This window comes from Mastigoproctus giganteus, chromosome 8, assembly GCF_048544385.1.
Source record: "Mastigoproctus giganteus isolate SK-2022 chromosome 8, ASM4854438v1, whole genome shotgun sequence".
Classification (NCBI taxonomy): domain Eukaryota; kingdom Metazoa; phylum Arthropoda; class Arachnida; order Uropygi; family Thelyphonidae; genus Mastigoproctus; species Mastigoproctus giganteus.
Window position 1 is genome coordinate 12326708 of NC_143582.1, and position 17170 is coordinate 12343877.

Here is a 17170-nt window from a genome sequence, read left to right on the forward strand (position 1 = left end):
ACCCCTCCCCTCCATGCAGAGGCAGGCTTGACGTATCGTAGTTTCATCACTACATTTAAATTTAGAAGTGCACTTCTGGGCACACTAAAGATGTATTTCTTTTGTCAATTGGTTTATCATTTATTATCATTATTATACATATATTATAATGAAACAAAATGCATTACAAATCATTATATGGAAACATAATAAACAAGTTTACAACGTTTTGGCATTAGATGGCGCTTCTGCCTTGTCCTCAAAGCGAAAAGCCTCTAGGTGTCTATGTACGGAGCTAAGCCTAAATTGTGCATGTATTGTGTCGTGAGGAATATTTATAAATAGTGTTATTTATATAAATGGCATCGTTAAATAAAACTTGGAAGTCCCTTCAACGAATACATAAAGAAAGACATCAGGTGTGTCTCAATGAATATAATATTGCTTCTTATTTTTGCATAAATTGTTCAATGATTAAATCTTAATGATGCTAGTTCTGCATAATTAAATTTCAGCTATTGCTGAAAGTCTCTAAATCATCAAAAGTAATATGAATACGCATAATTAAATTTTAGCGATAGCTGAAATTTAATTATGCGTATTCATATTACTTTTGATGTATTCATTAAAGTGTGTATTTCCTGTTGTTTATTAAATTTAACTTTTCCAGTTGCAATCAACCTAACTGAATAATGCTATATATCCAGGCAGCTGTTACACGAATTTTGGAACCGTATAACTTTGTAAATAACATTAATACGTAAAAAATCCAAAAATAATCCTTAAAGGTATGACTCAATCCTAAAAAATACTTTGCAGTTTCAACTGAAAATGAAAGTTGTATTATTAAAAGTGTGCTGTAAATTAGGATTTTTTTTCCTTTATAAGTCAGAATGGATTTTCATTTTCTAAGCTGTCGTAGAGTTCATATGAAACGAAAAAATCTGTGATATTGCGAAAGCAGCATATAGTGCCATATTTCAAAACTTGAAATCAAAATTTGGCATATATGACATGTTTAGATAGTGTTTATTAATAATGGTAATGCTTTTGGTAGAAGTATAAAACCTAGAAAAGTATGTTTTAAGGACATGCACACGATCTGTTTCAGAGCCAGCTAAAAGCTTTAAACAAACTTTTTTGAACTTATGACATTTTAAATAGTTCAGTAGTTTACAGTAATTAAAATATCATGAATGAGGTCAGCTTATAGATTTTCCATATATATTATCAATAGATAATTGGTAATCAATCTGCAAAAGTTCACCTTGTCATCATGCAGTTCTAGCCTAATTGTAATGAGGATGACAGTGTAGGAATTTGAAACCAACATTACTATTATTAACCATTGTAAGTTTTATTGTATGTTAGATACTGCAAAAGTTAACAGTGGTATGCATTTTTTGTGGCAGCACAGCATGTATGTTACCAGCCAGCCCCATGTTGAACTATAATGTATTGTGTATATATATATATATATTTTTTTTTTTCTTGAAACATTAGCGCTGTTGATTTTCAATTAAGATCTATTAGGACTGTTTGTGGTTGTTTTAAATTAAATTTTATTGGCATCAGTCACTGCAGGTGAGCATTTGGTTTAGGTTTACAATCAGTCTGCTTGTTGCTGCATAGAGAATGCAACAGGTTAAATTAAACTTAAATTAAAATATATATCAGAATTATATCTTTGCTAATTTTAGTATTCCTTCACATATAGTCTTGACATTTTGATTTGCATTATTGATTATGTTAGAAATGGAGAAGCATGTCTGAAAGACATTTGATTATTTGAAGATCCAAAATCAATCAATGCAATAACAGTACAGTGATATCATCACTGCATTATTATTGTAAAATAAAATGAAAATTTTCTTATGTAACTGATTGGTGCAGTAGAAGTAAACAGTGGACTGGCCATAAAACTTCCTTGAGAATATACCCAATATCTGGGTATATTCTCAGTGGGCCAGAGGCTGATGTGATTTTGGCCATAAACAATATGGCCATAAGCACTAGTATGAGGCCGCTACAAGTTTTCCACAGTAAGAATTTTTGAACCGGTCTGCCTCTGGCAGTAAATGTCTACAAGAGGAGATCATGGTATTCACTTTAGTAGTCACTTAGTTTTTAGAAGAGGTATAAAAAAGAGGAGCCATTAAAGTAGTGACCAATGCATGTTTTGTAATCAAGCCAGAAATATAGTTAATACAGTGTGGTATGTGTAAAAGAAATTTATATGTAGAAAAATAATACAAAAAGTACATTTTTTTTTTATAACACGTGATAAAAGTGACTCCACTTCATTAATTCTGTCTAACTTATTTAAAAATATATTTCAATGATATATGTTTAAATTATATTCCAGAAGAAATATTTCTGTTGAATTATACGTTGCTATGAAGGCGGTAGATGACTCTCATCAACCGGTGCAATACCACCACTTTGCTTATTGGAGGCTTGAAGTGGTGGAACCCATGTTTAGTCTCCAAAGCTAAGTTCCTGCCAACCCTTCCCCATCTCTTCCATCATGCAGTATGACTGATGACTTTTGAAGTTATGATGAACATCATGGCGAGATCCAATCTTCCTTACATTTCGAGGGTACAGCTCTAAAACGGTGTTCGCAGGCCGGCCGCTGGTTAGTACACTGGACCGAACCTATTGGTAACTCTTTAGGAGGCTTCCAGATCAGCTAGTGTATAATCTTGCTACCTCTACTCTGTCAGATAGTGGCTGGAGGGAGTTCGAGTAGTGTGTATGGGGGAGCATTGCCGAGGCCACGTTATGTCAATATCTGGGTATATTCTTACCATGTGTACACCATATCCAAAAATTTCATTACTTCATACACCATGAATTGTCAAACTAATAGAGTAAGCCTATCTGCAAAAAGATCTAAACCGCCCAAACACTTCCTAGTTCATTTCACAAATATACGTGGTCTCAATTCTAATCTCAACGATGTCCCTTTCCACTTGCAGTATCCCAAACCCCGTGTACTTTTTCTGACAGAATCTCAGTTATCGGTTGATTCAGTTGCTGCTCATCTCAGTTGCCCAAATTATTCGCTGTATGATTCCTTTCGATTCAAAGCTGGTACTTGTGCATATGTCTGTTTCGATATTCCCTGTCAGAGACTTTGGAATCTCCTCTTTTCGATCTTCTCTGTCTTAAAATCTCTCTACCTCATTGTGTCAAATTCATGTGTTGTCTCTACTGTTCTCCCACCTCCATTAATCACTTGGAGCTCTTTGACTTCCTCTCTTTGCAGCTTGACTTTCTCCAGTCCAACTTTCCTAACAGTGAGGTAAAATCACCAAGTGATTTTAATGTTGTGAACATTAAAATCACTTGGTGATTTTAATGTTCACAACTGCAGCCGGCTTCTGTTTTCTAGTCACACCAACCCAGCTGATCGAGATGCTGAGGCTTTTGCAATTACTAATGACCTTGCACAGATTGTTCATTTAACTACAAGAATACCGGGCAATCCTAACCATACAGTCAACACACTTGATCTTTTTCTCACAAACAACTCTTCTAAGTAAAAGTTCGAAGTGGGTGGTCCATTAGGCAACTTAGATCACAACTTGGTGATTGTCTCTGCTCCAATGGCGCCTTTATCTCACGGCTATTCCCAACCTCATTTTTGTTTGGCATTACAAGAATGCAAAATGGGATGACCTGCGAGATTTCATTTCTTCTTTTCCTTGGTTGGATTACTGTTTCAAAACTTCTGATGTCAACATTTGCTCAGATCGTGTCAGTGAAATTAGTCTTTTAGGAATGGAATCCTTTATTCCACCTCTACTTTAAAATCTCGTCCTTTATCTAAACCTTAGTTTTCCAATAAATGAGCCAAGGCTGTTCAATAGAAGTACTTTGCATATCGTAATTGGCTTGTTTCCAATTCTTCAGTTTCATTTTCTGCCTACACCAAAGCTCACAACAATTGTAAAGCAGTTATTAATCAGTCCAAACTAGATTTTGAACAGGCTAAGAGTAGGAAACTTGCTTCTTGCCCTAATGGTAGCCGAGCATTCTGGTCTCTTGCCAAAACTATTGGCCGGAACTTTTGCTCATCTCTGCTCCCACCTCTGTCAAAACCAGATGATTCTGTTGCCACTTTAGCCAAGAATAAAGCTGACCATCTAGCATCCCATTTTTCTTCTAACTCATGTATTAATGATCTTGGTAAAACACCTTCCACCATTCCCAACATGCTCCATTCAATGCCTCCTGTGGTCTTCCGTCAAAAGGATGTCAGAAGGATTTTGACGAATCTTGATGCTAAGAAAGCTCCAAGTTCTGATGGCATTTCTCCACTTGTTCTCAAAACCTGTGCTTCTGAACTTACTCCTGTTCTTTGCCATCTTTTTTTCACTTTCTTATTCCAAAGGTGTTTTTTTTTCTGCTTGGAAATTTGCTCATATCTAGCCAGTTCCTAAAAAAGGGTGACAAATCCCTCCCATCCAATTATCGTCCCATTGTAATTACTTCTACTCTTTCTAAAGTAATAAAGAAATCAATTACCCGCCAACTCTTAAACTACCTATTAACCTTTCATCTGATCAACGATCGCCAGTATGGATTCTGTCAGTACCAATCCACTGGCAAAATTCTGGCTCATGTTACTCATTTATGGATTAATTCAGTGGAAAAGTTTGGTGACACACAAGCAGTTGCTCTTTTCTGCCATTTTCTGGAAGAACCTTCATTCATACATATTTCCTGAAAATTACAGTCTACAGAAGTGCAGGTCCAATGTCAGCAAATATCTTGTTTTGTCTTCTCAAACTCCAACCCAAGCACGGTACTAAGTAATATAGGTTCTAATGTGTGACATTCAACAGTGACCTGTACTTAACAAGTACAGGTCACTGTTGAAAAAAAGCCATGAATTAGTGTTGAATTTGAAAGTGTGTGCAATTCTGCCCAGACACGATAGGAGGGAGTGTATGATGAGAGCCTTGTCGATCAATTCAGCCCTGAAAAAATTGTGCAAGGCTCAAGGGGTAGAATTTTTTTCAGCCTGGTCTGTACTTGTTAACAGAAGGGACTGCTTCTACAGGGATGGGATACGCTTAAATAGAAAGGATGCAAGAATATTTTCTGATGCTATCGAGGCAGTGTTAGGTGGGTTGGAAAACTGCTAGCTTGGGGGGGATACAAGAACTAATAGATTAACAGTAGCCACTGGCAGAGGTGAAAGTGATTCTTGCACTGCTTCTATTGGAATGAGCAGAAGCCTGGAAAACAAGATGCAGGATATTTCAGAGACTGCTGGGAGTCATTGCGGTACAAGTAAACACATGGGTTATGTTAGGGTAGCTAAGAAAAAGAGCAGGTGTATGTATTCTTGCGTGTGCACCAATGCTAGGAGTTTGGTAAATAAATTTGATGGATTTGTGGTATTGCTCGCTCAAAGCATCAAAGGCGGATATTGTTGGGATATCAGAGATGTGGTGTCACACAGATATAAGGAATGCAGAACTGGAATTTGGGCAGTAAAATGTGTATAGAAAGGATAGACAGGATAGGAAGGGAGGAGGGGTTATGCTATTAGTTAAGAAACACATAAAATCCAAGGAAGTGAAGCCAGTTGACATCGCTGGACAGTGTAGTGTCGAGTCAGTTTGGTGTGACATATGCATTGGGAGATCAAAATTGAGAGTAGGAGTGTGCTATACGCCTAATGACTCTGATGAGTATAACAAGAAACTGTACAGGGAAATATAGTGGGGCCGTAAATCAGAGTGTCTTATAATGAGGGATTTTAATTTCCCAGATATTGACTGGAATTTGTGGTTGGTCGCTCACACACTAGCAAGGCTTTTGTGTATTTATTGGATAATTGTTTTCTACATCAGCATGTTCGGGAGGCAACTAGAGGGAGTAATACTCTTGATTTGATTATCAGTAGCGATTCTTCATGCATTAAGAATCTGCAGATAGAGGAACCACTAGGTGGCAGTGATCACAGTGTGCTGAAGTGGGATTTACTCAAAGAGGTAACTACCATCAGGGGTAAAGGGAAGGGTTATTGCTTTCGTAAAGGCGACTACGATGGTCTGAGACAGTATTTAAATTCTATACAGTGGGACCAACTGATGATGTTACCAACAGCAAATTCAAAATGCAAAGCATTCAAAGAACTTATTAGCATTAGCATTAGCAGAGGCATATGATGCAAGAAAGCAAGCTTATTCAGCATCAGCCAAAAAAAACAAAAAAAAAAAAAAAAAAAACCCACTCCCATTTCACCCCTCCGTTCGTTCGAAATACCTGTCCAGTTGAGCTTTAAATTTGTTTAGGCTATCAACTTCAACAACCAGTGATGGAAGTCGGTTCCACCAACCAACCACCCGCTGGCCAAAGGCAAATTTCCGCACATCTATCCGACATCCGTCCTTCCTCAATTTGAATTTATGCCCTCTGAGGTGATTATTCTGAGAAAGATGAAGAATCCCATTGGCATTGAGCATGCTCAAACCATTCAAAGCCTTATACACCTCTATCAGATCACCTCGCCGGTGCCTAGTCTCCAGACTCTGTAATTTGCAAAACTTAAGCCTTTCTTCGTAAGAGCAACCCTTTGTTCCATTTACTAATCTTGTTGCCCTTCTCTGTACCCGTTCCAGCAGCTCTACATCCTTCTTGAAATGAGGCCTCCAGACCTGTATACAGTACTCAAGATGTGGCCTTACCATTGCCTTATACAATGGAATAATCACCTCCTTATCCCTGCTAGAAAAATTCCTGTATATCATTGACAAGACACCATGAGCTACTCTTGCAGCTCGTCTGCACTGCTCAGAGAACTTCATATCTGCCTGCACAATTACCCCCAGGTCCTTTTCATTCTCCACCACTGTCAGTGTAGTACCGCAGAGTTGATACGTTGCTCTGGGGTTACTGTTTCCCATATGCAGCACTTTACATTTGTCGATGTTAAACCTCATTTGCCACCTCTCAGCCCATCTGTTCAACCTGTCCAGATCCTGTTGCAGCAGCATAGCGTCAGTATTGTCCTTAACGACCCTGCCAACCTTTGTATCATCTGCAAACTTGGACATTAAACTTGATATCCCATCATCAATATCATTCATAAACACCGAAAACAACAACGGACCCAACACTGAACCTTGAGGAACTCCACTAATAACATTAGTCCACGTTGAGCAGTGTCCATTGATTACCACTCTCTGTCTTCTGCCACTCAACCATCCCCTTATCCATAGCAGCAATTTGCCTCCAATGCCACACTGCTCCAATTTGTGCAGCAGTCTTCCATGTGCAACAGTATCAAAAGCCTTTCTAAGATCCAAATATATAATATCAAAGTTATTCCCTGCATCCAGTTCTTTTGTGACTACATCATAGTATCCAATCAAATTGGTCAGGCAAGACCTGCCCTTAACAAAACCATGCTGCGTCTGAGCTATAACTGAATTCTTGTCTAGATGATCCTGCAGTGCTTCTTTAACCAGTGCCTCCATTAATTTACCTGGAACAGAAGTTAAACTAACAGGTCTATAATTACTTGGAAGCTACTAGGCTTTACATACCAACTAAGAAATATTGTTCAAGGTTTAGGCCTAAGTGGATGTCAGACGAACTAATGAGACATATGGCAGAGAAGAAAAATGCATGGGATACATATAAATTTACACGTGACACAGTAGCCTATGATAGATATAAGTTGATCTGTAACCAAGTTACAAAGGAGATTAGGCAGGCGAAGGCAGACTACGAGAAATATTTGGCAAGGGATGCAAAGAAAAACAGCAAAGAGTTCTTTACTTATGTAAACTCTAGAAGGAAGGGGATGAATCAGATTGGTCCACTTGATATCAATGGTTCAACTGTTGATGGTCCTGCTCTGGTAGCTAACAAACTAAATGAATATTTTGCATCGACATTCACACATGAAGAATTATTCAGCGAGGAGAATTCCAGAGGTGTATTCAACTCTGGCAGTAAGCTAGATAATCTTGTAATAACTGAGAGTAAAGTGGAGGAGAAATCGAAGATGAACAAAAGAAAGGCACCTGGGGTGGATGGGATCTGTCCAGTTATATTAAAGGAGGCAGCAAAGGAAGTAAGCGAATCCTTAGCCATAATTATGAGAGCTTCCTTGGACTCAGGGGAGGTACCCATAGACTGGAGATGTTCAAATGTGACCCCAATTCACACAGGAGGATCAAAGGCTGACACAAGTAATTATAGACCTGTGAGTTTAACTTCTGTTCCAGGAAAATTAATGGAGGCTCTGGTTACAAAAGCACTGCAGGATCATCTAGACAAGACTTCAGTTATAGCTTGGACACAGCATGGTTTTGTTAAGGGGAAGTCTTGCATGACCAATTTGATTGGATACTATGATGCAGTCACAAAAGAACTGGATGCAGGGAATAACTTTGATATTATATATTTGGATCTTAGAAAGGCTTTTGATACTGTTGCGCATGGAAGACTGCTGCACAAATTGGAGCAGTGTGGCATTGGAGACAAATTGCTGCTATAGATAAAGGGGTGGTTGAGTGGGAGAAGACAGAGAGTGGTAATCGATGGACACTGGTCATCATGGGCTAATGTTATTAGTGGAGTCCCTCAGGGTTCAGTGTTGGGTCCATTATTGTTTTCTGTATTTATAAATAATATTTTAATATGGTATATCAAGCTTAATGTCCAAGTTTGCAGACGATACAAAGGTTGGCAGGGTTGTTAAGGACACTACTGATGCTATGCTGCTGCAACACGATCTGGAAAGGTTGAGCAGATAAACTGAGAGGTGGCAAATGAAGTTTAATATTGACAAATGTAAAGTACTACATATGGGAAACAGCAACCCCCAGAGCAACGTATCAACTCTGTGGTACTACACTGACAGTGGTAGAGAATGAAAAGGAACTGGAGGTAATTGTGCAGGCAGATATGAAGTTCTCTGAGCAGTGCAGACGGGCTGCAAGAGTAGCTCATGGTGTCTTATCAATGATATACAGGAATTTTTCTAGCAGGGATAAGGAGGTGATTATTCCCTTGTATAAGGCAATGGTCAGGCCACAACTTGAGTACTATATATAGGTCTGGAGTCCTCATTTCAAGAAGGATGAGAGCTGCTGGAACGAGCACAGAGAAGGGCAACAAGGATTAGTGAATCGAATAAAGGGTTGCTCTTACGAAGAAAGGCTTAAGTTTTGCAAAGTACAGTGTCTGGAGACAAGGCACCGGCGAGGTGATCTAATAGAGGTGTATAAAGCCTTGAATGGTTTGAGCATGCTCAATGCTGATGGGATTCTGCCTCTTGCTCAGAATAATCACATGAGAGGGCATAAATTCAAATTGAGGAAAGACAGATGTAGGATAGATGTGCGGAAATTTGCCTTTAGCCAGCGGGTAGTTGGTTGGTGGAACAGACTTCCATCCCTTGTTGTGGAAGTTGATAGCCTAAATAAATTTAAGGCTCAGCTGGACAGTCATTTCGAACGAATGGAGAGGTGAAGTGGAAGTGGTTATTTTTTATTTATTATTATTATTTATTTTTTTTTTTTTTTGGCTGATGCTGCATAAGCTTTCTTTCTTGCATCATATGCCTCTACTAATGCTAATACCTCTCGTGTTTGGGGTTTTCATTAAAAAAAAAAAAACCCACCTGTTATGGCACTTTTGTAAGTCTGGTTTTAAAAAAAAATAAATATTCATTCTTATATCCGATATAGTATCAAAGTGTACATTTTTAAACTGTTTTTCACTTTTATTCCTAACATATCAAATTAACTACGAAATGTATATATACATACTTGCAACTTTTTTTTTTTTTTTGCAATGCCTGCTGGAAGGATAATACATGCATGTACTTTACCTTTTTGCCTTTTGTGGAATCATGTTCTCTCATGTACCATTTAAATGAAGTTACAGTATTTTATGTTTTTGTTTCAATTTTTTCTGTGTATTATGAAGGATGAGTTGTTTGCTTACTTTTGGTGTCTGTTAGATGACACATGGTTATAGCATCTATTTTTTAATTCATTGGAGTTTACAAACATCTCTCATCCAGCAATTATAATTTATTCTTTAGCCCTCACTATCCAGGATGGTTGTATGGATGAATAAGAGCAGTATATCTCCAATGGTGCATTTTGTAATTTGGATCATTGTTCCCATTGTGTTTATTTTTCTGCCGACCGGGCTAACCGGGTGGGTAAAGTGCTCGCTTGGCAACCCAAAGGTCGCGGGTTCGATTCCCGCCTCGGGCTTGGATCAAAGTACTGCAAAAACCTTGGGAGGTGCATTATGGCCACAGTAGCCTATGCGCCAACAACTACCAAAAAAAAAAAAAAAAAGTTTATTTTTCTGAAAATTTCTATTTGACATTCATTTGCCATATAAAAAAAAACCAGAAACATGAGAAAAGTGGAGTACAATAGAAGATGAGTGAAAAATGCATATAGCACAAGTAATTTTAGGCTGTGAGAAATTAGATAAATTATGTAAATTATTATTAAAGCCCATATTCAATTCTACAGAAAAAGTTAAAAATGATTTTTTTATAATAAAAACAAAGAGTGATGAATAAAATGTGTGCATGGGTTCTATTTAGAGTGGTGCAGATAAGCTAAGATCAGTTTCTAAATTTTTTACATTCTGTATACAATGAAAAAATATATATATTCATTCATTCGTTACACTTAATAGATTATTGTTGTGCATTAGTGTGATGTTTGCAACTGGAACATTAAACTTAAGTGGTAGTGTATGTCAGTTTATTTTTCTTAATTTTAAACTTCATCCAAATAGTGAGTTGTTTATTGTGTATGTTTGGTTTATCTTAGCCTGCAAGTAGGCAGCACCTGGGACTACTTGAAAAGAAGAAGGATTACAAAAAAAGGGCAAGGTATGTATATAAATTTATTTGAAATTTTAGTTATTTTATATTATTGATGCTTTGCCATTTAGGGGTGACTTAACAGATAGGAAAATAAAACAGAGAAATATATATTAACTTCATATATAAATTATGGTGTGTGTATTTTTCAAGATACGCACACCACAAATTCATATATGCTATATGAATTTGTTTACTGAAAATTACAGTTACGTAGGAAAAAGAGACGATGCAGACTAAAATTATCAGTTATTTAAAAGGAGAAATATGATCATTAATAATTTAAAATGTCCTTCCCATAAATGCATAAATTTAATTTATTTCACCTGCTTTGCAGTTTTGCATCAATTTAACAAGGGCATTTTGGGATAACTAATATTAGCTTCACTGCAAATGCACTTTGACCCCTTTCTACCTATCAAAAAGCAGTACCATTTCTGTGTATAAGAGTGGGGTTACCTGAAAGAATCAATTACCACCATAGTGACTCTGATTTTATCTCCTCTAAATTCATCAATTCCCAAAAAAAAAAAAACTTTATGGCAGTTATCTCTTTGAAAGAATCAAACTTTAATGTCACTGACTTTAGTAAAACTTTAGAGTCTAGTTAATTCTCACTTGATGTTAATATTGGTTAGTTATTAAAATAATCAGGTTCTTGTTGACGATCATTTAAGCTGTCAGTGCTTCCAATCTTTAGCACATTGACAGCTGTCAATGTGCTAAAGATTGGATATTATATATGTATAATTTGTATTAATATTAAATTAAATTGTACTAATTTATTAATCTTGCTTTCACTGAAAACATTTCATCTACTGTTTACCTCTTTTTTTGTGACTCTTTAAACTTTTCTTTTAAAGAGTTACATTAAAAACCCATTTATATATATATAAAGTCGAACTTGGTTATAACGAGCATCAAGGGGTCAACAGATTTCCTCATTATAACTGTTACTCACTATATTGGCACCTAAGTTGTTAGGTGGGCAGGAGCAGCAGTGCATACCACATGCTTCTTGATTAGACTGGGGTTCAAGCCCATGATCACCAAATACAGAGGATGTGGAAAGGTCAGGGAATGACCACCGCATATCCCCAGGGCAATATGGCCTTAGTTGCTAATGCTCCTAAAAACCATATAACAAACAATCAAACTCACTATATCCGTGATAGCGGAGATGGGGAAACCCCTGGGGTCATTAAACAATAAACACTATATCAGTGATGAGTTAAATCTACTTCCTGTTTTTAAAATTCTCAATAACTTGATAAAAAGTTAGATTCAAAAAACAAAAGAAATATTAGAGAGAAAAAAAATAATATAAGTACATACTTACATATTATTTGTATCAATATGAATTGATGTTTGTTTTAAAGATTTCACTTTGATATTTCTTAAGTTTCCCCTTAAAACACTTAACACGTTAAAAGTCTTATTACTTGCCTCATTTCCTTCAAAAAATTGACTGTGTCCATTGCACCATGAGTTTGTGAGATTGTCAGCACTGATTTTGATTCACCTGTCATCATATCGTCATCACAATCATCGTCGTTATTGTTTGTTGAGCACAGCATCTACAATGTCACTCTCTGTAGGAAGACCACTAGTTAAGAAGTCATCCACTCATACAAATTCATCGATGTTATCTGTATTAAAACCTACAACGTTGTTAAGTAGCAACCATTCGGATAATGGTAAGTTATTTTCTTCGATTCCATCATCTTCATCTACAATTGAAATTTCATTTGAATTTAATTTCGATTTCTTGAAGAAATTCGATATGGTTGTTGAAATAACATTATTCCATGCATCATTCAATAAATTTATAGCATCCAATATCGATATAGATTCTGTAAGTTTCTGTTTTCTTTGACTGATCAGATGTAGAACTAGAAATCCTTTCAGATAGAAATACTAGCTTAATGTTGGACAAATTTTGAATCTGTGGATGTGCAGGACAGTTATCAACTAACAATAAAATATTTTTCTTCTTTTTCAACAGCTCCTTATTCCAATCATTTACGTACTGCTGAAAAATATCCGAAGTCATCCAAGCTTTTTTGTTTGCAGTGTAATCCACAGGAAGTTTCCTTATGTTTTTGAATCACCCCGAGGTTTCAATGATTTTCCGATAACGAACAGTTTTTTTTTTATCAGTTCCTGTCATATTTGCATATACAAGTATCGTCAAGCGAGCCTTTGAACTTTTTCCACCAACACATTTTTCCTCTTTGAATTTAAATATATTGTGAGGTGTCAAATTATAAAACAGTCCTGTTTCATCGGCTTGTAGACGTCTTTGTCATTGAAATGTTTCCTGATTTCTGCCCAAACACGGTCAATCCATTCGTTTGCCATTATTGGATCTGCAGATCGAGATTCTCCACTCATTTTTGCATAAACGATGTTATGTCGGGTTTTTAAATTGATCCTGCCAACAGTTGTTACATACAAAATCCTCGCATCCAAATTGTTTAGCCAATTTTTTTTGCTTGAGCCTTCAAGATCGGACCATCTATTGAAAATCCAGCACTTCTTTGTGTAGTGAACCATTTAAGTAATGGTTCATAGACATCTGTAACCTCACACTTTCTAAAATTTTTTTTTTTTCTGTTAATGTTCTTTTCCAGTGTGATATGTAAACATTTTTATTCTTCCACAATGTCGATACACTTGAAGAGGACAAAGAAAACTTTTTACACACTTCAACATTTTTTGCACCACATTCTTACTCACGAATAATTTCCACTTTTTCGCGAATTGAAAGACTTTCTTTTATTAGTAGACATGCTTCTGAAGGAAGGGTTCATTTCTAACTGATTGTACTTTAAGAATGATAAAGTGATCTGCGTACAAAGTTCTTAGACAACCTGCAATGCATACAACGTTCTTAGAAGTCAAGAAATCCATTCAATGTTCTTAGAAGTCCCAAAATGCATTTAAAGTTCTTAGAAATCCCATTTCCAAAATTCTTAGAAGTCCCAAAATAAATTTATGGTTCAGTGAATACAAGACAATCTGTAAATAGAGTAATGCAACAAACGGAACGCCAATGCAGTATTGTATAGCCCCCCATCCCTAGAGGACAAGGTCATAAACCAGCTTCTAATCCGATGCAGGCGGTCATAAAGCTAAGTCGCCCTTTTCATTTTCGTCTATTCCAAGAATTGGGGTTTTCCGACTACCGCAGCAATTAAGAATGTTTGCATATTTACCGAAATTTGTTCAGTATATCCATGTAGTACGCTCGTTATAACCGTGAGCAATTATATGGGAATATGCGTAAATTAAAATCATTACAGCCGTGATCTCATTATTGCCATGCTCGTTATAACAAAGTTAGACTGTTTATATATAAATATAAATATAAACACCGGATAGCTCAACTCCCCTACCGAATACACAAATACACTGATATTACCTTTTTGTCTATTTTTCATTATGGTTGTCAGTTTTTTTCTACGTTTACCGTAGTACCCCAGATCCATAACCCAGTCTTATATATATTTTTTTTTTTTTGATAAAATTTCTAAATTTTAATTTCTCATTCCTGTTTACTAAGACTTTCTGTAATTTCATTGCATCTTTTTCATTTTTTATATATATCATTGTTGATTTTGTAAGCAACTAATTTGCATATAGTCAATTGTTTCAAATGACAGTCATTTGATTATGTCTGTCATTGCTTTGGAGTAGTTGACTTCCAATTTAGGCAACCCCCTAAACTACAAGGACTAATCCAGTCCTCATAGTTCAGTTCAGTAGGTGAACTGAACAAGTAGTGAAAAGGGATATTTTGTTCTTACAAAGTTCAAAATAAACCTGAGGTGGCACAATTGTTCTTTACCCTTGTAAGTTGTTGTTGTTATTTGGTTTTTAGGAGCATTAGCAACTAAGGCCATATTGCCCCGGGGATATGCGGTGGTCATTTCCTGACCTTTCCGCATCCTCTGTATTTGGTAGTCACGGACTCGAACCGCGGTCTGATCAAGAAGCGTGTGCTACGCACCTGCCCACCTGGCTACGGAGGCACCTTGTAAGTTGTAAATTTTAAAATTATTGAAAGCAAATCAAAAAGAAATTCTATGAAATCTAAAAGAAATTCTATGAAATCATAAGCAATCTTCAGCTTAAAAAATTCCTTGGCATAAGATGGAAACAACTCTGAGCTGAGTTTATTGACCTGTCTTTTCGATAAGCCTAGTGCTATTCTGAATGGCTCACAAGAAAAGACTGTGAAATTTAGCACTCTTTACAAACTTACAAAGCAGTAGAAATAAACATGGGCTTTGCATTAGTCAAAAAAAGCCTCTCAGCAGAGGTCAAGCACAATTTTGTTGCATTGCTATCAAATTTCCAATAATTCAGTATGATTACATGTAAGTCATGTCAGTGACTTGCATGTATATCATTCTGTCTGTAATCAGGTTAATATCATTCTGTTCAGGTCGATCAATTCAAGAGACAGGTGGCACAATATAAGTTTCCTGGAGTAATAATGTCTCTGACATTTTTTCGAATGATCTTGACACTTGAAGAACCAGCTTCTTATTTGGAAAGTTCTGCAGTGCCAGCATAAAGCATTTGGAATAACTTAAGGTTCTTCATTAGCCAAGGTAATAAAGTGATAGTTCCTATCAGTCTGACAGCTCAGAAAAAGATTCTCTGCTGATGCATGTTGAACACTATGGTGGTCAACATGCATCAGTAGACGGTAGTTGCAGTATAGTCAGTCCTCGTATAACACGTGTTTACACTACACGAATTCGATCATACACGATTTATAAATAGGGGAACAATATCGTATATAACATGAACCGAATTCGTTTATGCATGATTCGCCTTTGTGTTTACAAGAAATGGCAGTCGAACGCGGAATCATCCCAACTGAACGCAACACGATAGGAATGAAGAGAAGATTCTGAAAATGTATTTGTTCTTTTGTATCAATGAAGGGGAAACACATTTCACCACCATAAGGTAAAAACCCACACAATTCCAGCTATCGGTATTATCTCAAATGCCATTAGATCGAGTTTACTACCAGTTTATAACAGATTCCACTAGCAGAAACGCAACTGGAAATTGTTTTTATTGTTTTATGGTAGTAACCCCCAGAAATGTGCTTTAGTAAAATGTGAGGTGTTAATAGTGTATCTCTGCCTTTACGGTTTTGTTTATTCAGTTGCTACATGTGCGCAGCTTTGTTTATGTGTATCAAGCGTGCCTCCTCGTTTTGTAATTGTGCTTTATTCTCTAAAAATGAGTAAAATTCCTAAAAGGTATGAAGAGGAAGTGTCCTGGTGAAGACACTACAGATTCAGAGAGAAAAAGAAAAGCAATATCGATAAACAGAGGCGGACTGGGTCAAAATTTCTTACCCAGGAAAATTTGTAATGGCCTCATACTATAGTTTATGGCCAAAATCACACTGGCCTCCGGCCCACTGGGGTTTCGTCGGTAAGGCTTATGGCCAGTCCACCTCTGTTGATAGAGACAAAATATGAAATTGTGAAATGCTTTGAGCGAAATGAAAGACCATGTGATATTGCACGTGCTATAGGCCTAAATGAGGCAACGAGAGAATTAGAAAGAATGCAGAGAAAATAAAAACAACTTTCATAGCAGGAACAACTCAAAGTGTAATTAAAATCCATTAAATCAAGACACAAAGAATTGGAAGAGATAGAATGGCTGTCATCTGTTTGGATAGAAAATCAAACAAAAATCAAGTTTGCTTACGATATAAGCAAAAACATTAGCAATATTTTATTAAGTAATTACGTAGTAGTGGCATGTGATGCAAGAAAGCAAGTGTATGAGCTTATGCAACATCAGCCAAAAAAAAAAAAAAAAAATCACACCATTCCCTCCAAATGCCTGTCCAGTTCCTCCTTCAACCTATCAACTTCCACAATGACAGATGGAAGTTTGTTCCAGCAATTGACCACCTGCTGGCTAAAGGCAAATTTCCGCACATCTATTCTACATCTGTCTTTTCTTAATTTGAATTTATGCCCCCTTAGGTTCGTAATCTGAACAAGTGGAAGGATCCCATTAGAATTCAGCGTGCTCAACCCATTCAAGGCCTTCTATACCTCAATCAGATCACCGTACAGGTGCCTAGTCTCCAGCCACTGCAATTTGCAGAACTTAAGCCTCTCTTGGTAAGAGGATCCCTTCATTCCCCTCACCAATCTTGTTGCCCTTCTCTGTACATGCTCAAGTAAATCTACATCCTTCCTAAAATAAGGCCTCCAGACCTGTACGCAGTACTCAAGGCGTGGCCTGACCATTGCT

The 17170-nt window shown here is 36.7% G+C and overlaps 1 protein-coding gene across 1 annotated transcript in view; it reads left to right on the top strand.

Annotated features, from left to right (window-relative positions):
* Nucleotides 1-295: 295 nt before the first annotated feature.
* The window catches only part of LOC150081256 (putative U3 small nucleolar RNA-associated protein 11), a 91785-nt gene continuing 74910 nt past the window's right edge, over nt 296-17170 (top strand). Inside the window, exons 1-2 of the mRNA XM_090379544.1 lie at nt 296-398; nt 10815-10876. Of these exons, the coding sequence (XP_090235670.1) occupies nt 339-398; nt 10815-10876 (122 nt within the window). The 5' untranslated portion in view covers nt 296-338. The remainder of the gene's footprint in view (nt 399-10814; nt 10877-17170) is intronic.